Source organism: Colletotrichum aenigma (genome assembly GCF_013390185.1).
Source record: "Colletotrichum aenigma strain Cg56 chromosome Unknown KSG_Cg56_contig03, whole genome shotgun sequence".
NCBI classification, from domain to species: Eukaryota; Fungi; Ascomycota; class Sordariomycetes; order Glomerellales; family Glomerellaceae; genus Colletotrichum; species Colletotrichum aenigma.
This window is the reverse complement of record NW_023500909.1, coordinates 5,442,068-5,465,479: the sequence shown is the minus strand read 5'-3', so window position 1 is coordinate 5,465,479 and position 23,412 is coordinate 5,442,068. Positions and strand designations below refer to the sequence as shown.

Below are 23,412 nucleotides of genomic sequence, written 5' to 3'. Positions count from 1 at the left end.
ACTGATCATACTATTCTTGCCATTCTTTCTTTATTAAGATTATTTAGGAGTTCTCCTATCTAAGCGCATAACTGCCTTTATCAAGTAAGTCTAGTAGTTTTTTTTATTCTAATTATTTTACTATCATCGTCTCTATCCCTATCCCTCTCTCTATACCTATCGTTATCATCGTTATTATCGTCGTCGTCGTCATTATCATCGATCAACCCCATCAGTATACATTTACTACCCGCCCGGTTAGCCAGAGAACTCTTGCTGAGTCAGTCTTTTAATCTTCATCGTTTCATTGTATGTTATTTTCTCCCCTTCTCCGTTACCAGTCTTCCTGTCGCTTTTCAACCTCTTGAAACGAAGCTTTCTGGATGCTACAGAATTCGTGAAATTAGCGGGCCTCTTTCTCCGTTGGAGATTGAATATAGTTCAAGCAATATAAAAAATGGGGTCCAGCCGAATTTCCAGCTAGCAAGCAATTGCAAAGGTCGCAGAATGGCTCCACGATCCACCCAGCTGCAAGATAGAAGCCGCAAAATGTGATCTTTGTGTGCTCATCAGGGTTGAATCATCAGGCATTAGCACATTTGTACTGATGTAACAAATGTCACGGTGTCATATTGAGGTTGTCCATATACACCTTGAGAGTCCGGCATCAATATGTATCGGAGATTAGTTACGAGTAGCTGAGAAGAATTCTATAAAACCATCGAAGATCTATCCTCACCCCCGCTAACTGACGAGCCTCATCCTCATTCTCATTCGTTTCTTCACGAATCCTCTGTCTGTCCAATTTCAACGCTATTCTTCGCTAGCCGCTAGACACGATGTTGAAACTCAGGACCCAAATCAAGTCGTTCGTCAAAGCTGCACTCGGTATGGGCAGGCGACCTGACGCATCCAAATTTCCCCTCCTCCAACTTCCTCCTGAACTGATATACGACATCGCCGACTACCTAGAACTGTACGAAGTATATTTTCTCAGTCAAACCTGTGGAGCCCTCCGGCGGCTGACCCATGGGCGAGTGGAGAAAGAACTCCGCGCGCTTGGAATTCCCCCCGAGGCCGCGCCCTCTTCGGGTTGTGCAGATTGCACCAAATCGAAGACCTGTCCCTCGTGCATCAAAGCACTAGAGGTAAGAAAAAGAAAGGCTGCTACTCACTCCACCGCTAGGTTCAATTTCTGGGCTGGGATCTCAAACTTCATCCCTGACAGATGGGTATGCCCGTATTGCCAAACCCTCCACCCAATCAACCTGGAAGACCTAGAAGCTTTCCGACTCGCGCCCCATTTTTCATGTTCTCTTCAAAGCGACCTCAGGCCACATACACTAGCACGCTTCTATGCCGTTCGCGAGGCGGAAATACAGCTCGCCCTCAAGCGCACGCGTTTCAGTGATTTCTACCAGAAGCACCTGCAGAGCTTATTGGCGCCGTCCTCGCAGGCATTCGGCGGTTACCCGCACCAACGGCAGGATGAATTCTGTGCATGGGTATATGAAGCTACGCCCAAGTTGGTCAACGGACGATCCATGCTGCAAGAGAAGTGGTCAATCGGAATGCTTCAAGGGATGCGCATGACGCCACATTCGCTCTGGTTTCTTGAGCTGTGCCCTCACATGGCCGCCGTGGACGGGGGGATATTGTCGGGGATCTCCCCAAGACAGCATGGCCTCACGGCCTTTCGAGAACATGCCCAGTACGCATACAGGAAGAGTGACAACTCGCCGTATTATGACAGCTTCGGACACTGCTCGCTTTGTCTGACGGATTTCAGTGTCTCATTTGATGGGCACGAGGCGCATATTGCTGCCTGGTACGACTTCGGCTCCTATGACTCTCCAACAGACGATGCTTGGATGGCTCATTCCAGGTTTCAAGATACACAGGAAAGGCCTTGTCGAGAATTTTCGCATGATAATGGAGACGTTCGACGGATGTTTCTCACAGGAAAACCATACAACTACGAACGACACTGATTTCTTACTGCATGTAGTAAGACTAAGGGAAAAAAGAAGAAGAATGGAAAAAGACCTAGGCAGATAGCTGAAAGCGTGTTTGTACCAATCAAATCTGACGTCGATGAGGTGTAGATCTGTTTCTCATTTTTGGTCACATTTGTGCTATTAAAACCGAATTGTCGTTTTTTCTTTCAACCTCTAGCAGCCATCCATCACAACTCAAAGCAAGACTGGGAGGATGCAAGAGAAGACGACACACAGACAACAACTGCACAATAGAGTTTGCAAAAATCAACTACTACAGTCCAGTGAAGAATGCGAGTCCCGACTGAGCCTACACCTGGTTTGTGTGAAACGTTAGTTGCTAATCTCCTTCCTAACATCGTCGTCGCTTCTATCTTCGTCGTTATTATTATCGTTATTATTATCAACGTCGTCGTCGTCGTTGTTGTTGTTGTTGTTGTTGTTGTTGTTATCGCTACTATAGTAGTGATAAAGTACGCAGGAGATATAGCCGCGCACACACAGGCAATCTAGGCGGCCTCTTTAATTAACGGTTCATCTACGCCTGACCGGCATCGTCGAATGATGGGAGCTAAGTTGAAGTCCCTTCCCGCCCGAATAAGTGGGGCCGAAACCGAAGGTCGCCGTCCTCAAACCGCGACAGCCGCACAGTGCCTATCCACTGCCCGCACATCCTTCCTCGCCACCAGACTTCCCGCAACTCTGTACAGTGCCCAAATCACCTCATACATGGCGCTTGTGACCAAATCCAGCACCATCATTTCCCTCCCAAAATCCTCATCTCTCGAACCTTTAACGGGCTTCATTCGCACCATCGCACCGCTGAACTCCCCACATCATAGACGCCCTTCAAGATGTCTTCAACGCAAATAGACGACGAAGACCTCACCTTCACCTGCTGCGCGCCCCTCCGGCCCTCAAGCCTCCTGCGGCCGGTCGAGGTCGGCGAGATCGGGTACGTCGAAGTCCACTCCAGCCCGCGTTCATCCCATGACACCCCGACGTCATCTCATGAAGTCGCAATGAAGAAAACCACACAGACATGAACCCACGCTCCGAACACCAGGCTAACCAAGACCTCCCATCAACAGCGGCTACGGCCACGCAGGCACCTCGACATTCCTCGCCTGGCCCATCCTCGGCCCGCTGCTCTTCCAGAATGAGTCCAGCGATGCGCGGGACCACTGCGCGAATGAGAGAAGTAAAGCGCCGCCACCACCCCTTCTTTCCCTCTCTTCATACTTCTCCATCCCCTCAAGTCCTTAACTCTTTGGTGACCCAACTGACATAAAAACCGTGCCCCTCACAGCATTCCTCTCATACCTACGCCTCTCAGTCTACATGTCCATCGTCTCCGTCGCAATCGTCCTCTCCTTCCACCTCAAATCCGAGCCCAGCGAGCTCGAGCTGCGCATGGCGAAGCCGCTCGGCGTCATCTTCTGGTGCCTCGCCGTCTCGTGTCTGTGTCTCGGCATAGGGAACTACATTAGTGAGTTTCTTTCCTCTTTCTCTCTCCCCATCTCAGACACACACCCTCTTTCTCTCTGTCGCTTCCTCTTCGTTTTCTTCCCAACAACCGTCTCTTGACCCAAATGAGGTGACCAAACTGACCAAAATAACAGAAACGGTAAACAAATACAGCCGCAAAGCAGCCATCGTGCAGACCGGCTGGAGGACGCAGCTCGTCCTCTCCTTCGTGGCCCTCAGCATCGTGGGCACGTGCATAGTCCTCCTGGTCATCACCAAGCTCGCCAGCACCGACAACGACACCTCAGACAACACGCTCAAGACAGACTTCACTGCATCGCATATTTTGTGGAAATAAAGAAACAGTTAATTCAGAAAGTTCTTTTTTCCTAAGCGCCTATTATGCTTCCCAATGCCAACCCCAGTCTTTCGCTCGCGCCGTGCATCAGTCCTTGCTGATGTGTTTTATCCATCCCCCGTGGGTATATATCGAAATGCAGTCTATATATGTGAAATACACACGGCCTGCGTCTTGCGCACTCTTGTTTCTTTTCTTAACCCTTGAGCTTGCCGTCAGGCGTGCAAAACAGGTCCCTCGCGGAACCGTCAATGTGATCGCTTTGCTTCGCTTCCGCGTTGCACCCGCCGACGACCTCGCGCCATGCAAACATGTACTCCACCGCGCGCTGATATACGTCCCGCAGCCCCATGCTATCGCCCTCCCAGCCAAGCATCGGCAGATCCTTACAGGGGGTGAGGGTGCCGTTGTTCGGCAGGGTGTCCAGCGTGCGGACGAGCGACTCGGAGGGATGTATTGACTCTGCCAGATTCGCCCTGAGCTTCTTCCGTTCGTCGGCCTCCATTTCGTATTCTTCAGGGCCCCGGTACAGCTCGTTGTGTACTTTGGCTACTGTGGCGCCCGTCTCGGCGCTGGGATAGACCGTGAAGTAACCTCGCAATCGAGATAGCCGCAGAACGTGTTCCAGCCAAGAGGGGAACATCTTGCTAACCTCCTTGGTGGTCACCATCTCTGGAATCTTCTCAGGCGCGCGCGAGCTCTTCAACGCGTCCACCTGAGATACCAGACCGTGGAGCTCGACCCACTTCTCGCCGAATATCAGCATGGCGTTGCTGCTGGGCGCCTGCCACATGTAGGAGGTGCCCATCTCGTCCGGGCCATCAGAAATTGGCTCCACAAACGCCTTCTTGCCATTCAAGTAGACTGACGGGGCGGTCAGACTGATGCCAAGTAGACGCTGGTCCCATTTCTGGACTACCGAGTACCCGGAGTAGCGGTACTCCAACAGAGAGTATTTCAGATCTAGGGGCAGTTAGTTAGGTAACCCAAACGCAAGCACAAGTAACTCACAATGAAAGAAACCCGGTGCCAACTCCGCCTGCGGTGAGAGAACAAGAATATGAGAAAACCTAGGCGTCGTTGGCCAGAACGACTCTAGAAACCGGATGGAGCTCTCCTCTTCCGTCATCCGCTGCCGCGGTATCCTGTGTCTCAGTGACAACATCTGCGTCCTGCCCGGATTTGCCACGTGTGAGGGTGGCCAGTGGAAATCCTCGAGGAACTTGGCCGTCGCGGGCTCAATGTCTTGCGGCAGCTCGATGGTAAGGTGGGGGATCGTGAATGCGGTAAAGTCGACCTCGTTCAGTGACCTCAGCAGTCGCAGCAGGCTGCCGGAGCCGCTGGCCGGGGCTTGGATGAGAATATCGACGCTGACCTTGTTCCAGGCTGCGAGCGACGGACTATCGAGCTTCGACAACCACCAGAGCTGCTTCGACGCCTCCTTGGGAAGCTCGATCAGCGGGATCTTCAGCGCGCAGGCCTCTTGTCGCATGCCCTTCAGGAACGGGAAGAGCTCGTCGTCAGTGCCATCAATCATGATCGCCTGCGGGTGCATGAAGGTGTTGATGTTTCGAAGTCCGCGGACGACGGACAGCTCTAGGCGGGCGTCAGTCGAAAGGGAGGAGAAGTCGGCGCGGGCATCGTGCCAGATGATGTAGCAGCTGTCGTCTATTCCGTTGATCTTCTTGATCTCGTCGAGCTCGAGCTCACTGCGGCCCATAACCGCAAAGTGCACATAGTTCCTCAGCTCCATGCCCATCTTGCAGGCGAATGGCAGCAACGTCGACGCGCTGTGTAGACTTGATGCCGCAAAAAGCACATTCTGGTTGATGGTCTGTCCGCCCTTGGTCGCAGCGATTGCGTGCAGCGAAGACGCCAGACGGTGGAACTTGACCGGGCCATTGTAGTCGTGTTCGGCGATCGGCGGCATGGGCGTTCCAGGCTTGGCCTTGCGACCGCCGCCGCTCCTCCGGGGAGGACCATCGCGGATCGGGGAGGGGATGTAGTCTCGGGCGCCGTCGGTGTACGGGTAGATGTAGTTGGGGCGTCGTTCGGCGAAGGAGAGGTCACCGAGGAAGTACCAGATACCAGCAGCGATTAGGAAGAGGTAGGCGAGGCGTCGGAAGAGACGGCGGGATGGCATCTTGGCGGCCGGCTGCCATTGGGGGTTTCTGTTTCGAAGCAGCATGGGGTTCACGTTGCTGCCGCCGCCGCGGTAGTGGTCGTCGTCCTTCTTGCCCATCTCTTCATCGCTGAGGAAAACGAGGGAGCGTAGCTGTCGCCATGGGTCCGGCATGCTTCTCTATCTGGGGAGACGGAACTGCAGCACAGCAGGGAGGGGGAGAAGAAGGGAAGAAAAGAAGAGGGCAGAAGAGAAGTGGAATCGAAGCGTCGATGACAGGGCGACTGTAATGACCGGTGGTGCAGCTGCAAGGGAGGGAACGAGGTGATCCGAGGGTTGCTTGGGCGTCTCACATCTTCCCGTCAACGGATTCGTAGATGCAGCTAGCTGGATGTCGAGCTCCAAGCAAGAGGACAGGTCAGGACGGGACGTCGACTTGACTTGACGTGGACTTGGACTTGGCCAGGTAAAAGGTGTGTGGAACGAAACAACAAGTGGTCCCTTCGCCCTTCCCTCTGCTCCGACGTGGACTGGACCTGCCCGACCTCTGCTGTGACTCTGACGGGCGGTTCCCTGGTGCCGGCAATTGCGCACCTTATTGCGCAGTAGCGTGTCCCTAACCTGAAAGTGCGTCTCGTCTGGCCAGGGTTGCTTTTCCCTTGCTCCTTGCGCCGGCGTCCCTGCTGCTGGGCTGTGCAAGCGGGTGTCGTGCTGCAGCTTTGTGGGTTCAAGTGTCGGACGGTGGATCTGTGGAGCTTGGCCGGACCGCGACGAGGAGACGGGACCTCGGGAAGGGGGAGCTTCGATTGCGATGAGAGCTCCAGAGGCGGCGATCAGCGACGTGGTTCATGCGCGAGGAAACACACGGCTTGCTGAGGAGAAGCTGGTCCCGTCGTGCAAAGTTGGAGAAAGGTGGCGTTTCCAAGGGCCCTGGGCTGCTGTTCTGGAAAGGATCCGGGGTACGGACGCGCGGGACCTGGGTGCCGTTGGAGGATCGAGTGAGGTGTCCGTCCGGCTTGGAGAATGGCCGGTCAGATCATCCAAAAATGGCAACGTAAAGCAGTGACCTCGCAGCGGTGTTGCTTGTTGGCGAAGAAAGCCGTGCAGTCTGTCGCAGTAAGTTGTGTCACTCGAATCATGAATTGAAGAGACGGACTGCGAAGAGCTGGCGGGGGGACTTGACTTGGGCGAAAGTACCGTTCCTGAATTTAGCGTGGCACAGCTTAATGACTAGTGGGGAAAGGTACTTTCACTCTCAGTCCTGCCCGACAGCTGTGCGTCCACGTTTCCTTCAGTAAGGTAAGGCGTTGCAATGTCATCGCTGTGGTGGTGCACCACGATGCGGGGCGCCACACGAGCCACAATGTGGCTGCCCCGAGCAACCGTTTTCTAAATTTTTTTTTTTCTTCTGAAGCGCAATCGCGGGGCGGCTTTCAGAGGTCGGTCACGAAGAAATTCCAACACAAATAACCCCCCTCACTTTCAGCGAAAGTCTCATATTTTCCACATAGGCCATTCATTTCTCGTATCCCCTGTTTCAAGCTACTCATTCACCCATAAACCCCGCCACGATGGGAAAGTCCAGACGAAACAGAGGCGCCCAGAGCCATCGCAAGGACCCCATCGCCAAAACCGTTAAGCCGCCCTCTGACCCTGAGCTGGCCGCCCTCAGGGAAAAGTCCATTCTGCCCGTCATCAAGGACCTCAAGAGCTCCGACCCGAAGTCCCGCACGGCCGCCGCCGCCGCCGTCTCCAACATCGTCACCGATGAAAAGTGCCGGAAGCTGCTGCTGCGCGAGCAGATCGTCCACATAGTTCTCAATGAGACGTTGACCGACGCAAACCTCGACAGCCGCGCCGCTGGCTGGGACATTCTGAGGGTCATCGCCGAGGAGGAAGAGGCCGACTTCTGTATTCACCTGTACCGCCTGGATATTCTCAGTGCCATCGGCTTTGCTTCTCAGGCTGTAAGTGCCCATTCATATAATATCTCAAGTGAGTTCGTTGGTTAACTTTTTACTAGATTCTCGAGAACCTGGCCAAGGGCTCCGCAGTGAGCAAGGGCGAGGCCAAGGTCACATGGGCCATTGCCGAGTCCGTCGTCGCACTCCTGTCTGCACTCGCCGAGGCTCAGGATGAGATCCTTGAGGCCATCGTTGGAATCGAGGGCATCAAGAACCTCCTTTTCACGCTTGTAGCTCACGCCGACTCACCGTCAAGCATCTGCCTCGAGGCGCTATCTGCTCTCCTTACCTTATCTGAGGACAACCGTCGTCTGGCAGAGGACGTCGTGGCCGACGAGGACCCCAAGCCCCTCACGACCCTAACGAAGCTGCAAGCCACTGCCGATGCCAAGGGCGTCCTGGCTTGTGGTGTTCTGCACAACATCTTCACAACTTTGGAGTGGTTCGACAGCACACCGGGTCAGAAGAACCTCTCCGACGCCGCCCTCATCCCGACTCTGTCATCAGCACTCCAGGGCTCCGAGCCGGCAGCTGACTTGCCACCCAAGAGCCAATGGTCTAACCCGACCGAGGTCCTCCAGCTCGCGCTGGAGATCCTGGCCGACATTGGCACCACCCTCCAAGTATCCATGCAAGGCGGCAACAAGAAGGGAGGCGAGGAATGGAACGGGTTCGGAGACGATACCGCCATGGACGAGGACATCGACGACAAAGCTTCAGGGGAGGAAGACAACGTCGGCGATGACGACGACGACTCCATGGACGAGGACGACATGGCCGACATGGAGATGGTGACCGGCGCCGACGACGAGGTCGAGGGCGAGGCGAACATGGACGACGTCCCCACGCTCCGCGAACTCATCCAACAAGCCATCCCAAGACTCATCGAGCTCGCGACCACCGCCGCCCAGTCCGACGACGCCCTCAGGATCCAGGGCCACGCGCTGTCCGCCCTCAACAACATCGCCTGGTCCATCTCCGTCTTCGACTTCGCCGACGACCACAACGCCGGCATCCTCAAGGCCTGGACGCCCTCCGGCAAGGCCGTCTGGGGCAAGGTCATCGTCCCCATCCTCGCCGCCAACACCGCCGACGTCGACCTCGCCACCCAGGTCACCAGCCTCGCCTGGGCCGTCTCCCGCAGCCTGCCCGGCCGCGCGCCACTCACCGGCGACGAGCACAAGAAGTTCATGGCGCTCTACCACGCCACCAAGAGCCTGCCCAAAAAGGAAGCGAACGGAACGACAAACGGCGAGAAGGCCAAGGACGAGGAGCCCGAGGACCCCTTCCAGGGTCTGGGAGTCAAGTGCGTAGGTGTGCTGGGCCAGCTCGCGCGGGACCCCGCTCCGGTGGAGCTCAACCGCGAGATCGGCGTCTTCCTCATCACGGTCATCACGGCTCTGCCCGAGACCCCGGCCGCGGACGCGGTCGAGGCGCTCAACCAGCTTTTCGACATCTACGGCGACGAGGACTTTGCATGCGACAAGGAGGTCTTCTGGAAGGATGGCTTCCTGCAGCATCTTGAGGCGGCCCAGCCCAAGGTCAAGGCCCTGGTCAAGACGATCGACAAGAGGACGCTTCCGGAGCTGCGCTCGCGCGCGGACGAGGTCGTTCTCAACCTCGCACGTTTCCTCTCCTACAAGAAGAAGCACCAGCCTTAAATGAGACCTACCGATGGTGGTGGTCTAAGGATGGCATGGAGGCGAAGTGCATCAAAAGTTCATGTTTTTTTAGGATCATAATGCGAGCATACCACGACGTGATGAGGAAGAAAAAGGATGCGGCTTACCTGGCTAGATGCGCCTCGCAAACAGCGAATGAAAAGTTTTTGGGGAACATGGGCATTGCACTTCTGACATAGTTAGGGACATAACCGCGCTGGTCAATCATAAACTCACTGGCTCTCTTGATGTAAACCGTGCCATGCTTGTGTGTGATCGTGTATCCGTAAGCCGAGACCTGTGTAGTTATAATGGAATTATCCCTCCAAATCCCCAATAACACCTCCCAGCAGCCTGCCCGTTTTAGGCGGCGGAGAAAAACAGAAACAAAATGCCCAACCAGACTTCCACAATCAACCAATGGGCTTCATCTTCTTCTTCTTCTTCCCGTCCCCGGACTTGCCCTTCTGAAAGCTCCGCCAGCTATCGATGCGCTGGTCCCGCGTGGCCTCCCAGTCCTGCTCGTGCTGCCTCTTGCGCTTGCGCTGCTCCGTCTCCTCGTCCTGCTTCTTCTGCTCGCGGCCCTCCTCCTGCATCTGCGCCTTCACCTGCCGCCGCCGGCGGTGCTCGTTGTCGATGAGCACCTCGCGCGTCTTGTCGCGCCACTTCTTGGCGAACTCGTCCGTCTTGAGCTCGGGGCTGTCGACGGTCCACTTGTTCTCGCGGATGAGCAGCATGCGCGCGTCCGCGATGGCCTCGTCGAGGCGCTCGCGGTGCTTCTCGTCCATCAGCTCCGTCTGCGCCTTCTTCAGCCGGTCGAAGGCGTCGGGCGCCAGCGGGTTCTTGGTCTTGTCCGGATGGATGAGGAGCGACTTTTTGCGGTAGCAGATCTTGATGTCGGACTCGGGCACGCCGGGCTGCAGGTCGAGAACGGCGTAGGCGTCTAACCTGAAGGCCTTGAGGATTCTGTCGATTTCGGCATCCTAGGAAAGGGGTCAGTTAGCTATGCGCCGAGGTATCAAGGGGGATGGGTTCCGTTTGCGGGTTGACATACCTTGTCGAACTCCTTCGCCTCTAACTCGAGCGCGTCGAGGGCATCCTTCTCCTCTTTGACGTCTTCGCTGGCCATGGTGTAGATGCGCAGAGCTCGCGATCAAAACTTTCGATACGGAAAAGTCTTGCGATGAACTTGGAAGCAGCGGCGGTTCGTGTAGATGTGAGACCAGCAGAGGTTGAGGGACGTTCGAAGGGCACCAGGCTGCCCGCGTGCGCAGCAGCCACACACGCCCGGGCCCACGTCACATCCCTGTCGATACGGCGCCCCACGAACGCTAAGATAAGACACTGGATAGCGATAAGAAATTTTTCGATGGGTCTCGCCCGCCAGCTCTTGGGACTTTTCTTGGAGGCGCCTCCAAAACGGCGTCTCTTTCCAACACGACAGGACAAGGGCCCAGTTGTCGACGAGAATCTTTCAACGAAACCCAGCTCGTCGCATACCGGTCACAATGCCCCGTCGCGCAGTATCACCGACGCCGTCCGACGGCGAAGTAGACATCGCCGACGCCCTCTTCAATAATGCCGACGACAGCGGAAGCGAAGGCGGACAGGATGCGGGTTTCGACTTTGACGGGATTCTGAACGGAGGGGGCGAGGACGAGGGCGAGGAGGATGGTGACGCCGCCTTCATTGCGCTGCAGCAGGCAGCTTCGTTCCGAAAGAGTTCCAACCTGAAGGGAAAGTCTGTGAAGAAGGGCGGTGGTTTCCAAGCCATGGGTACGTCTGGCATTGCATGAAACCAGCATCTCCGGCCAAGCTAACCAGTTCGCAAGGTCTTAACGCCAACCTCCTCCGCGCGATCACGAAGAAGGGTTTCTCTGTCCCCACACCGATTCAGCGAAAGACGATCCCCATCATCCTCGATCGCAAAGATGTCGTCGGTATGGCGCGAACGGGTTCCGGAAAGACGGCCGCCTTCGTTATCCCCATGATCGAGCGCCTGCGCGCCCACAGCGCAAAGATCGGCACCCGCGCGCTGATTCTGTCGCCATCCCGTGAACTGGCGCTGCAGACGTTGAAGGTTGTCAAGGAGTTCAGCAAGGGCACCGATCTGAAGTGTGTGCTGCTTGTTGGTGGTGACAGCATGGAGGAGCAGTTCGGCTTCATGTCCTCGAACCCGGATATTGTCATCGCGACCCCTGGTCGTTTCCTGCATTTGAAGGTCGAGATGGGCCTGGACTTGTCTTCGATCAAGTACGTGGTGTTTGACGAGGCCGATCGTCTGTTCGAAATGGGTTTCGCTGCCCAGCTCACCGAGATTCTGCACGCCCTCCCGCCATCAAGACAAAGTCTGCTGTTCTCGGCCACGCTGCCAGCTTCTTTGGTGGAATTCGCCAGGGCCGGCCTGCAGGACCCGAGTCTAGTAAGATTGGACGCCGAGACCAAGGTTTCCCCGGATCTCGAGAGCGCATTCTTCTCCGTCAAGGGTGCCGAGAAGGAGGCGGCGTTGTTGCACATCTTGCACGACATCATCAAGATGCCGATGGGGACGCCCGACGGAGTTCCCTTGGATATTGCACCATCGAAGAAGCGGAAGCGCGGCGAGGGTGACGGAAGGGGAAAGCCAACAGAGCACTCCACCATTATCTTCGCTGCCACCAAGCACCACGTCGAGTATCTGGCGCAAATGCTTATCAAGGCCGGCTTTGCGGTCTCATACGTCTACGGTTCCTTAGATCAGGAGGCGCGTAGGATTAACACCGAAAACTTCCGTCAGGGTCGCGCAAACATCCTGGTAGTCACCGATGTCGCTGCCAGAGGTATCGATATCCCTGTCTTGGCAAATGTCATCAACTACGACTTCCCCCCTCAGCCCAAGGTCTTCGTTCACCGTGTCGGTCGTACGGCCCGTGCCGGTCAAAGAGGTTGGGCCTACAGCATTGTGCGCGAACTCGATACCCCCTACCTGTTGGATCTGCAGCTATTCCTCGGTCGCAAGCTTGTCATAGGTCACGAAAGCGAGAAACCATCATTCGCCGAGGATGTCGTCGTCGGTGGACTTTCACGGGACAGAATTGAGATGAACATGGAGTGGATGAACAAGATCTTGAAGGAGGAGTCCGACATCGAAGCTCTCCGCAGTGTCTCCGTCAAAGCCGAGAAGCTCTACCTCAAGACCCGACACTCGGCTTCCTACGAGAGCGCAAAGCGCGCTCGCGAGATTGTTGGTTCCAAGGGCTGGAACCAGCTGCATCCCCTATTCGGCGCCGCCGCCAACAACGCCCAACAGGCTCGCAACGATATGATGGCCAAGATCAGTGGCTTCAGACCAGCCGAGACCATCTTCGAGATTGGACGAGGAGGAAAGGGCTCCAATAGCGAGGCAGTGGAAGTCATGAAGCAGCTGCGCAAACGCATCACCCCGCACCGTGGCAACAAGAAGGAAGACAAAGACTCGGACGCGGAGATGGGCGACTTCGGCGACGACAACCAGGAGGAAGACGAAAACTCGGGCAAGGAAGCAGACTATACCGAAGCCATGGAGGCCTACAACTCTGACGACTCAGACGACAACGACGGCCTCGAGGTCACAATCTCTAACGCGGACGAGGGCAAAGGCAAGAAGAAAAAGAACAAGCGGCCCGACTCCTGGCGCGACTCGGACGTCTACATGTCCTACACGCCGCGCACCATCAACGCGGCCGAGGAGCGCGGCTACGGCGTCACGACGGGCGCGCAGACATCGAGCTTCGTGGAGGCCGCGCGCGACGCGACGATGGACCTGACCAACGACGAGACGGCCAAGGGCTTCGGCGAGCCGACCAAGACGCGCGGCATGCGCTGGGACAAGAAGCAGAACAAGTACGTCGCGCGCGCCAACGACGAGGACGGCTCCAAGGGCTCCAAGTTCATCCGCGGCGAGTCGGGTGTCAAGATCGCGGCGACCTTCCAGAGCGGCCGCTTCGACAAGTGGCGCAAGGCCAACAGGCTGGGCCGCATGCAGGTCGGCGGGCTGGAGAGGCCGAACATGCCCGGCGCGGTGGACCAGTCCGGGCCGAGGTACAAGCACAAGCTGGAGAAGGCGCCGAAGCAGGCGGACAAGTACCGCGACGACTACCAGGTGCGGAAGAAGAGGGTCGCGGAGGCGAAGGAGAAGAGGATTGGCAAGTTCAAGGACGGCGCGGGCAGCAGAAAGGAGATCAAGGGGGCGGAGGATATTCGCAAGGCGAGGGTGGAGAAGCAGAAGAAGATGGAGAAGAATGCCAGACCTTCGAAGAAGAGGTAGAATATGTCTGGATAGTTTATGCTGTGGATGTGGACTTCGGAGGTTTAATCAAAAAGCGTTTGCTGTCTTCCATTTCTCAACTCCTTGATGACTTCTTCTCCTTCAGTGTGCCAGTGGTCAACTATAATACCTAGTTCACCCTCATCTTATACAGAAGACATGCCGGACACAAATATGGGTTGCCTTTTCCTAACATGAGGCAGGAAAGTGAGTATCTGAACTGCAAAGGTGGGTGTACCCAGATTAATCATCGGTCTTTTGTGATCCAGGTGAGGCATGATTGCCCGTTCCGCCGTCAGCTTACCTGGGCGTATATGCCAAGGCGCTTCATACGTACTCCCCCACTCTGCACCTACAGCCAGCAGGCCTGGTCAGATTGCACATTCGGACTCTTGTCACACGCTCAGCGGGGTAGAGCCTGCTAGACTGGGGATGAGTCTGGCGCAAAAGGTCCCAGCTGCCTCATTGAGGTAAGTCCAAGTCTGGAATGAATGGAAGTTAGGCTGATTTGCTCGCGCCGCTGCATCGTTCCTGGCAGTGGCTTCCCACGTCTATCGCGGGAGGGGTTCGACCTTATGCCGAGAAGAAGAAAACGGCTTTTGAATGCTTATTTAAACAGATCAGCATCTCGTATGACACCTTTTGGCGTGCTCGGTCTTAAGCCTCGTTGTTTCGTATCCCCAATCATCGCAATGAAGTTCCAAGTTCCCTGGGCTCCAACACTCTGTTTGTGGGCGGCCCTCGCGCGTACAGTTCTTGCAGAGCCCATCCCCGCTCCTACGGGCAAGTACAATGTCGGCGCCCAGCGCTTCGTCGTCCCCTTCTTAGACGAGGACGACGTCGTGTGGCCGAACGGTGTTTCGACCGAATACCTCGTTACGTTGTACTATCCTACCACAGACGAGAAACCTTGTCCGAAGCCGTACCTCGAGCCCGAACTTGTTGAGTTGTATGAGGATTTATGGAATTACAACATCTCCCACCTGACTTCGACTTTGCGGTGGAATGCCTCTTATCTTGAAGAGGGAACGGGTCCGACGCTTCTCTTCGGGCCCGGCGGTTGGGGTCCACCGACGGATGGCAGCTACATTGCCATCTCTGACCTCGTCTCCCACGGTAAGCACCCGGTTTCTTCAATCTTCCTTGCTCGTGCTGACAAGACATCGAAGGATACGTCGTGGCTGCATTCGACCACGTCTACGAGCAACCTTTTGTGCGATATCCCAACGGCACAGGTGTCTATGGCCTCTCTCCAGCCTTCAACAATTACACCCTTTCCTGGGTCGAAGAACTGCACGCCGTCAGGGTCAGACAGCAACTTCATTTCATTGACTACTTTCTCTCTCTCGTGGCAGAGCTCGACGCGCCCTTCAAGACCACCGACCTCGGCACGTTTGGTGTGTCTCTCGGAGGCTCCGCTGCTCTCACCTTGGCACTGGAGAGCGATGCCGTGGCCGCCGCCATCAACGTGGACGGTACCAACTGGGGTCGATTGAACAGCACTTCCGACTCCGACCTGGAAAAGCCGTCGATGATTCTGGGCTTCGGGGGTCACAATGCAAACTCTGACCGCACTTGGAGCAATTACCGAGCCTGGCAGACTGGTTGGTGGCGTCTGTTCTCGGTGGATGGAAGCTTGCATGCTGACTGGGAGGATCGGACATATTGGAAGATTTTCGGCACAACTGCTACAATGGGGCCTATTGATGGCAACAGGATGGTTGATATCACAAGGATATTTATCAGAGCTTTCTTTGATGAGGTTCTCCTGGGTATTGAACAGCCCCTTTTGAATAATTCTTCGAAAGAATTCCCTGAAGTGCACTGGGACGAGATTCATAACGGAGAGTGACTCCAACGAGTATCTCCTACAACGTTATCGGATAGTTTGGATACATTATGGACTTGAAGTCGCTCAACAATGAACCAACAAAGGATTTCAAGTGATCTCAACATGGCTAACAATCTTGTAAAACATGATCTCGACGCCCAGTGTTGAATACCTAGATTCACCCTATGATATTTCGAAAGCACACTGACTGTCACGTTCATCGGAACTTCGGTCCCGTAGCCATGCCAAAAGACTCCCCAGAATCAGAACGTTCAGGAAAGACAACGCAACCTCCATGAACCATTTGGAATTGGCTCCAGGAACAACGTGTTCAATCTCCGCGACCGACGCCTCGGAAAGTCCTGGGTCTTTTAGTTGTCCACTCGTATAGCACAAGTATTCGTGCCACCACAGACTTTCATCCAACCTCAGACTTTCATTCCACCACAGAGTTTCATTCCACCACAGAGCTTCATTCCACCGTAGGGTTCCGTTACACCACATAGTTTCATAGACTGCGAGACTAGGTCCTGGTGTATACCAACAAATCAGGACCACAGCCAAACCCACAGTCCACCCTGCACAGACAAGGAACATAGTCCGCTGTCTAACTACAACCAATAGCGCGAGTAGACAGCCTCCCCATAGTATTCCCAGAGCCAAGACGTCTACACCGTCTACAACCCGAACTTCAAGACAGGTAGATTCTTCGAAACATTCTATCGTTGTTTCGGTACTCCTTAAGATGCCCCAGCCCCATTGTCGCCAGCAGCAAAAGCGGCACCATAAACATTTGAGTTCCGAATAAGGGTGTGTGCAACATCAATGTTGATGTCCAGCTGTGGTTCCTGAGTTTGGGAGAGTCCCATAGCGTAAGCGAGCTGCTTGGTCCCATGATAGCTTGAAAGATACCGAAGAATCCGACAGCTACCGCGCGCAAAGTGACCAAAAACCCGAATTCTACCCATCTTCTTTTCAGGCACAGTGTAGCCACACTAAGCGTTGCGCAGACTTCGATGGCACAGACAACATGTGCTTTGACTTCCAATATTGTCCCTGTTTCTGAGAGGACAGGACAACAGGCTCATGTTTGTCGCCCTCTTCGTTGCCCTCTTCGTCGCTTTCTTCTTTGACTTGTATCTCAATCTCACCACAATCTGCAAGATCGAGTACCAACTCAGGTTGGGGGAGACCGACATTTTGTGGAAGTAATTTCAATGTTGTTGCGATATCCTTCATGATGTCTGTGAAAGATACCATATATCCGCTGTGAGATGATCGGGCAATCAGTACACCCATAAGAGTGTTATCGTACTTGTGAACAACCCAGGAGCCAGAGTCGCCAGCTTCGAAATCTTCCACTCTGTTAGTATTTCCCCATAATGTCAAAGTATGGTCCGCTACTCACTATTGTTTCCCAAATCTATCGACCAAACCTTTTGTAGACTCCGTGTTTGGGATAGTAAGAAGGTCCTTCTGTTGGAGATGAAGCCCTGCTTCCAGCCGCTTTTCCCACAAGCAATCAAGACCTTCCGAGAGTCCAAAAACACTCGAGAGTCCATGTCAAAATAGTACTAGTCTTTGACAACCCCTAGCTCACTTCGCCCAATGGTAGACTCAGGAAGGCGGTTCGCAATAACGTTCGGGAGTCGGTCAGATGGCTGGATCAGGGCAAGCGTCCGATCCCCAGCTGTAACAATTTTTCCTGGCTTCATCATAGGTTGTTCTATAGTCTCCTTCTCTTGCTTGCATTCTCTTCTCGGAGCTTCTCTTGGTTGTTCTTCAGGGTTATGGTTTGTTGTCAAGGCATATGTTTGACCGTCAACTAATATCAATCCTCCCACAGTAGATATAGAGACCGGGCCATCTTCAAGTTGATAACTCATCAATCTGCCACAATATGTCTGGTGCTGGCTGGCTGGTATGGCGGATATCTCCAAGGTTGCCGAACGAAGAATAGGGTTCAAGAGATAACATAACTGAAGCCGATAATGTTTGAAACTGAAGCTTGCCCGATCCAGAGCGTTTTCGAACTTGACGATATCTTCTTCCGTATTCAAGCCCATGATGCATACGTATGTTTCTGGTGGGCGAGATTTATTGTTGACAGGGTGCAATGATATCAAGTCCGTTGACAAAGTGGGCAAGTTGCGCAACATATCCTGTCGGTCATTTTCTAGGACAGCTTGTTTGAGAAATAATACTTGGCTTGGCAAGAGACGAGGTTTAATCGCGTTTTGCAACATATTTGAACCTAGTGTACATGTGAAAATACACCCCGGCATCAGCACCGTGCTCCCCCGGTTTCACTCCGGCCCATCCCGGTCTAGACCCGGCCGCTCCCCCGACCCCTGACTCTTCCAGGTGAGCAGCAAATCCAGGTGCTCCAACTCCACACTTTCCCCATGTTCAGTTCTCCACTTTCCCCCGCGTCAGCTTCCTCGAAATTTCCCACCCAAGTCTCCTCCCAAAAGTCACCTCACCCTTCCATTCTTCAACCCACATTTCCCCTTCCATCCACCTCATTTGCAGAGCGTGCGGCCATCCTTTCCACCTCTCCCGCCGCAACAGAATCAGCCTCCGCTTACCCCAAATGTGCCCCGTTGCATTTGGTGTCGTTGCAGCTGCTTGCCGAGGGGCCGTATAAGTGCCGATCGCAACCGCCTTGGTGTCGGTGATCTCGGCAATGTTTCACTCCTTCAACAGCCGAAGCCCGCCAGCCTCGGCGGTAGGCTCCGCAACGCCGTCCCGGAAGGTGAATAGGTCATGTCAGGAATGTACGAGGCGCAAAGTCAAATGCGACGGCGGTCATCCGTGTGCGAGTTGCGAGTACTACAAAGTTGCAGACACTTGTGAGTATAGGCAACGCAGTAAACGGCATGCCGTTAGCCGGAGGTAGTCTCACTCCTTCTTCTCATCTCACTCAACCTCGGCTCATGTCTTTCATGCTAATCTCATCAAAGCACACTTGAACGGGCATCTGAGCAGCTTCAGGCTCAGTCCCGCATTCTCAACGAACTATTCCCCAACATCCCGGTAGAAGACCTCGTCGGAAAGACTCGCTCACAGCTTGTCGCCCTCATCCCTCGCGACTCGCTCTACAACCTACCACCCACGACTCAAGATCCTTCACCGACTGATATCTCCACTGTCGATGAGGACGATGACGATAATGACCCGAATGACTCGACTCAGATCTCTGAGAACGGCGAGCCCGCCAACGACAGGCGGTGGGATGAGTCCGCCGCCGCTCATCAGCCCACAGCGACCATCCGTGCAAGTGACGACATCAACGCAATATCCTTAGCAACAGACCAGCATCGCCGCTCATATCTGGGCGTCACCTCCATGAGTGCCGTGCTCAGAGCCATCTTCCGTCTCTGTCCAGCCGCTAAGGAACACACCGCCCAGCGCGCAAAGTCATGGACAGAGTCCTCATCGTTGCCGCATTACCAACAAAGCCTGCCCCCTCTCTCTATCCTCAACGCAGCCAGTCAAGGAATGAACCCCCTCCGCGAGCAACGCTGCATCGAGTTCTACTTTGAGCACATCCACCCCATAACACCCATCTTGAATGAAGACGACTTTCGCAACACTTACGCCGCAGGCAACCGCCACGATGACTCTTGGCTCGCTCTTCTGAACATGGTCTTCACTCTCGGCTCCGTCGCGTCAGGGAGTGACACGCTACACGTGCAATATTACAAGCAAGCACGCGCCCATCTCGGTCTTGACTCTCTGGGGTCAGGCAACATGGAGAGTCTTCAGGCTTTGTGCCTTCTCGGCGGCTACTACCTTCACTACCGCAACTCACCCAACATGGCATACGCAGTCCTTGGTGCTGCTCATCGCGTGGCCATTGCCCTTGGCTTACATCGCGAGCCTGTTCGCAGTCACCGACATGCCGCCGAGCACACCGCCGAACACCACAGTATCCGCACCGAGACCCGGCGACGGACGTGGTGGAGTCTCTTCTGCCTGGATACGTGGGCCAGCATGACTCTTGGCCGGCCGACTTGCGGTAGATGGGATAGTAGCACCATGGACACGCTTCTACCCACTCCTCTCACCCCAGATGACCACGTTGCAGCGTCTTTGAGAGCTAGTTGTCACTTCTGCCACATCTGCGATCGGATACAACACCGCTTCGCCCAACCCGCGCGCCTCACAGCCCAAGAGGCCCTATCCTTCGACCGAGAGCTCCGCGATTGGCACGCCTCTCTCCCCGAAGCCCTCAAGAATCCGGCCAACTCCCCGCCAAGGTTGACCGTCGCCCGGGAGTTCATGCGGAACAGATACCTCAACGTCCGCCTAATCCTCTCCCGCTGCTTCCTACTATATGTCGCCCACGACCACGGCCTCAAACGAGGCAGCACTTCCGCAACCAGCGACATCGCCTCAAACATCTCGCAAGAGGAGCTCTCCCTCGTCGAATCGTGCCGCACCGTTGCGTCAGAAGCAATCGACGCCATCACGCTCTTTTGGACGCCCAACCGCGTCCATGTCTGGAATTCTGCGTGGTATCTCTTCCAAGCATGCATGGTCCCCTTATTATCCATCGCGATCGAAACCCACAGAGCGACAGCAGCCCGCAAACACCAACACCAAAACGCCCAAAGACGAACATCGGGCGCATCGACCTCGGTCCCGATAACCTCAATAACAATACCTAATCATCCGCCTCCAGCAGTCGCAGGGTCTCCGGATACCGTAGCCTCCGTCGCGTTGCAGACATGGTGCGCGAGTCTGACCAAGGCCCTCGAACTCTTCGCTGAGATGCGCCCCTGGATGCGTGCCTCGGATAGGGCTCCAGATATCGTGGCGGCACTGTATGAAGCTATCACTGCGGAGGTCGAGGGCGGGTCTAACGCGGGGTCCACGATTCGGACACCATCGGCGACCACGGACGGAGGGATGGATCTGTTTGGATGGTGCGATGAGCAGCTCACAGAGCTGGACTGGAGCACGTTCCTCGGAGGTGGGGGCGGCAGTGGGATGTCAGCTGGGGACGACCATTTGATGTTTTGAGATCTTCTGCGATTTAAGCAATAATACCAAGCTCTTGGATCGGCACTCTGGCGTGCGTGGATGAACGGAGGCTTTTCTTCTCACAGCCAGCTCCCGGAAGAAATTGATATGTATCCTGCATATGTAATCCAGTGCAAGGTAGCTGCAGGCAACTACGACACATCACGCGGTGGGAAATTCGCCCTTCATACTTGACACAAGGCTGTGTGCATGCATCCCTGGCTTGTCCAATCGTATTTGAGCTCTTCACGATAATGACTTCAGCTGAAAGACCGTTTTGCCAAAAATGGCTGGAAACCCCTCCCCGCCAAGCAGCCACCGGACCGGGTTCTTGCATCCCTTCTGCAGGCTGGGAAGAGTGGAGGCTCACAACGAATGGCATTCCTGAGCCAGCCTGATTTGACTTATCAGCACCTCAACCAGTCACTACATTCATCTAGAGCGTTACACAAAATTACTCTTACAGTAGCTTTCTCTGTGTCTTGAAAATGCGAAGATAACGGCCCAGCCTTTCTTGCTGCCTAAGATATGGGAGCAGCAGTCCCCTACTCTTCCCGCCCTGGGATCAGCCAACCGTATTTAGACATACGCCTTCCCCCTGGCACCTGAGGACGAGGGTGGTGAGATTGTTCTTTCCCGTCTTTCCTTCAGAAATTTCCCCAACGAGTGGACGAACACCTCCCCAACTATAACTTACTTCTTCAGTCTAGTCCAATCATCTTCGCAACATCAGTCCAAGCGATGGATGACGCAGACAGTGAATACATCGCCCCGCGCCGCACGCAGTTTGTAGGAAACCACGAGGCACAGGGTTTTTCTATCGCTCCCGCTCCCACGGCTGGCCCAAAACTACGCTTCAGGAACGCCGCGACGGCCTCGGCCTCCTCCAACACGTGCGGATATGTATCCGATCCTCTGGAATGTGAGTTTCTCTCCTGCCGGGTACTTCAGCACGTACAAGTTTGACCTCTTCCAGTCTTGCCAAGCCCGTTTGCTTGTGCAAATACTCAAAGCTGCCTGACGTCTGATTCATGGCTCGGATGTGGAACCGGTATCTTCACCAAGTGTTACAATGGCTCTGCTGCCATATGCAACATGGACTCAACTCCAGACGCAAGGACTCGTTGCTGGTATAACCAACCCAATCTCATGGGACCCCCATGGCCGGTTCCCATATACATTGTTCGCTGACGAAGCCGCTCGTAGCACGGATACCGAAAGTGGCCGGCTGCCACTGTGTGTGGACTATATCAAAAAGACCACCTCAGGAAGAGACCTAACGAGGAAGGGCTGTTACCGTGACGTTTGGGCAGTCAACGATACGTACACGAATCAAGTGTTTCTCGTTAATCACCCTAGCGAGATCACGGACGCTGTCTTTTCATCATCAATAACAGTGACTTTCGCCTCAGCAACGGCATTCGACGACGCTTCCCCCACTTACGCAACCTCGATGTCCTCGCCGGCAACAACATCCTCGTCGTCGGAGCAATCTCACGCCAACACAGGGGCGATAGTCGGGGGCGTGATTGGTGGCGTGGCAGTCATCACACTGGTATGCGTCGTCGTATGGCTGGTGCTGCGCCGAAGGAAGACAGCCCGCGCAGATGACCCCTCAACTATGTCGAATCAGCCTGAGGCAAGCCAGCCGTTCATCCAGCCTTACGAGGTCTCTCCAGTAAGCCCAGGCAGTCAGGCCAAGAGACTCAGCCAGCAGAAGGCTCAACAGAGACCTAATTCGATATCACCCGTTCCGCAATATAGTCCAGGACCATACTTCTCCAGTAGTAACAGGAATAGCGCGGTTGATTTGGGTCGCCAGGGACAATGATCAACAATAGCGTAACTCCATGGCATAGAGCTCTTGTGCGGCCTAAGAGTAGTTCCTTGTCTCTAGAATATCCAGCAATCTTATTACCCGCTTTCGAAAAAGGAAGTAGCATGTACTGCTTTTTGAAGTGTGACAGGGGAAGTGTACCAATGCATGATGAGACATCCCTCTCTTGAAAGCCTTGTAACATACCTCAAGGCGCTCTCTACGATCCCTCCTTCATCTAGAACCAAGATCTCCCCAGTGAGGTATTTCTAGCGCTCGGCCCGTCCCCGGAATGATCGTCAATGATTAAGATCCCACCCCTAGTAACGAAAAACCCCCCATAACGCAAACGCGTTTTTGCATGCATTTTACAGCTATAACCTATAATTATATATTACTATAAACTGCGTTTTCTCTATAAATCCATAGCTTTAATATATAATTTTATACTCTCTTTATTATCTAATAATTTACTATTAATTAATACTATTTCTAACTTAATTAGATAGTTCTATACCTCTTATTACTTTTTGTGAATATTTTTAATAGTTATAAAGTGTTTGTTTCGCTTTAGCTTAATTTAAGCTTTTTTTTTAGTTTATTTTTTTTTAATTTAAGCCTTTAATAATAAAACAACTTATTAGTTATCTATTATAGCTATATGATTAAAATTAAGCTACTTATTAAGCTTTTTAAAGAAAAATATATATTATATATTATTAAGGTTATTATTAACTTATATTAATAACTTTAATCTAATATAGAAAAGCTATTAAAACTACTATAAACTACTATTAGGTTTTCGTATTTATATAATAGTATTATTAGATATTTCTATAGTAATTAAGGCTTTTCTATACTATAGAGCTACTTTCTCTATTTCTATTAGAGGGGTAATAATAAA

At 54.0% G+C, this 23,412-nt stretch overlaps 7 protein-coding genes across 7 annotated transcripts; 5 read left to right on the top strand and 2 right to left on the bottom strand.

The window, feature by feature from the left end:
- Positions 1-2,830: 2,830 nt before the first annotated feature.
- Positions 2,831-3,801, top strand: CGCA056_v005431 (uncharacterized protein; the record flags this gene model as incomplete). The annotated part of the gene is made up of 4 exons (XM_037320683.1): positions 2,831-2,931; positions 3,068-3,177; positions 3,286-3,465; positions 3,599-3,801. The coding sequence occupies 4 exons, from the start codon at positions 2,831-2,833 to the stop codon at positions 3,799-3,801; spliced, it is 594 nt and encodes a 197-aa protein (XP_037181962.1).
- A 196-nt stretch (positions 3,802-3,997) lies between these two features.
- CGCA056_v005430 (uncharacterized protein) lies at positions 3,998-6,097 on the bottom strand (the record flags this gene model as incomplete). The annotated part of the gene is made up of 2 exons (XM_037320682.1): positions 3,998-4,764; positions 4,813-6,097. The coding sequence occupies 2 exons, from the start codon at positions 6,095-6,097 to the stop codon at positions 3,998-4,000; spliced, it is 2,052 nt and encodes a 683-aa protein (XP_037180631.1).
- A 1,397-nt stretch (positions 6,098-7,494) lies between these two features.
- Positions 7,495-9,548, top strand: CGCA056_v005429 (putative ARM-like repeat-containing protein; the record flags this gene model as incomplete). The annotated part of the gene is made up of 2 exons (XM_037320681.1): positions 7,495-7,890; positions 7,947-9,548. 2 exons carry the CDS (start codon positions 7,495-7,497, stop codon positions 9,546-9,548), a joined length of 1,998 nt encoding a protein of 665 aa, XP_037182154.1.
- A 413-nt stretch (positions 9,549-9,961) lies between these two features.
- On the bottom strand, positions 9,962-10,677 carry spf31 (J domain-containing protein spf31; the record flags this gene model as incomplete). The annotated part of the gene is made up of 2 exons (XM_037320680.1): positions 9,962-10,531; positions 10,603-10,677. 2 exons carry the CDS (start codon positions 10,675-10,677, stop codon positions 9,962-9,964), a joined length of 645 nt encoding a protein of 214 aa, XP_037182153.1.
- Positions 10,678-11,056: 379 nt separating this feature from the next.
- On the top strand, positions 11,057-13,833 carry DBP10 (ATP-dependent RNA helicase DBP10; the record flags this gene model as incomplete). Its single annotated transcript, XM_037320679.1, has 2 exons — positions 11,057-11,324; positions 11,381-13,833. The coding sequence occupies 2 exons, from the start codon at positions 11,057-11,059 to the stop codon at positions 13,831-13,833; spliced, it is 2,721 nt and encodes a 906-aa protein (XP_037182379.1).
- A 692-nt stretch (positions 13,834-14,525) lies between these two features.
- Positions 14,526-20,692, top strand: CGCA056_v005426 (Lactose regulatory protein LAC9; the record flags this gene model as incomplete). Its single annotated transcript, XM_037320678.1, has 3 exons — positions 14,526-14,949; positions 15,003-15,681; positions 18,628-20,692. 3 exons carry the CDS (start codon positions 14,526-14,528, stop codon positions 20,690-20,692), a joined length of 3,168 nt encoding a protein of 1,055 aa, XP_037182169.1.
- A 1,453-nt stretch (positions 20,693-22,145) lies between these two features.
- CGCA056_v005425 (uncharacterized protein) lies at positions 22,146-22,523 on the top strand (the record flags this gene model as incomplete). The annotated part of the gene is made up of 1 exon (XM_037320677.1): positions 22,146-22,523. One exon carries the CDS (start codon positions 22,146-22,148, stop codon positions 22,521-22,523), a length of 378 nt encoding a protein of 125 aa, XP_037182173.1.
- Positions 22,524-23,412: the final 889 nt, after the last annotated feature.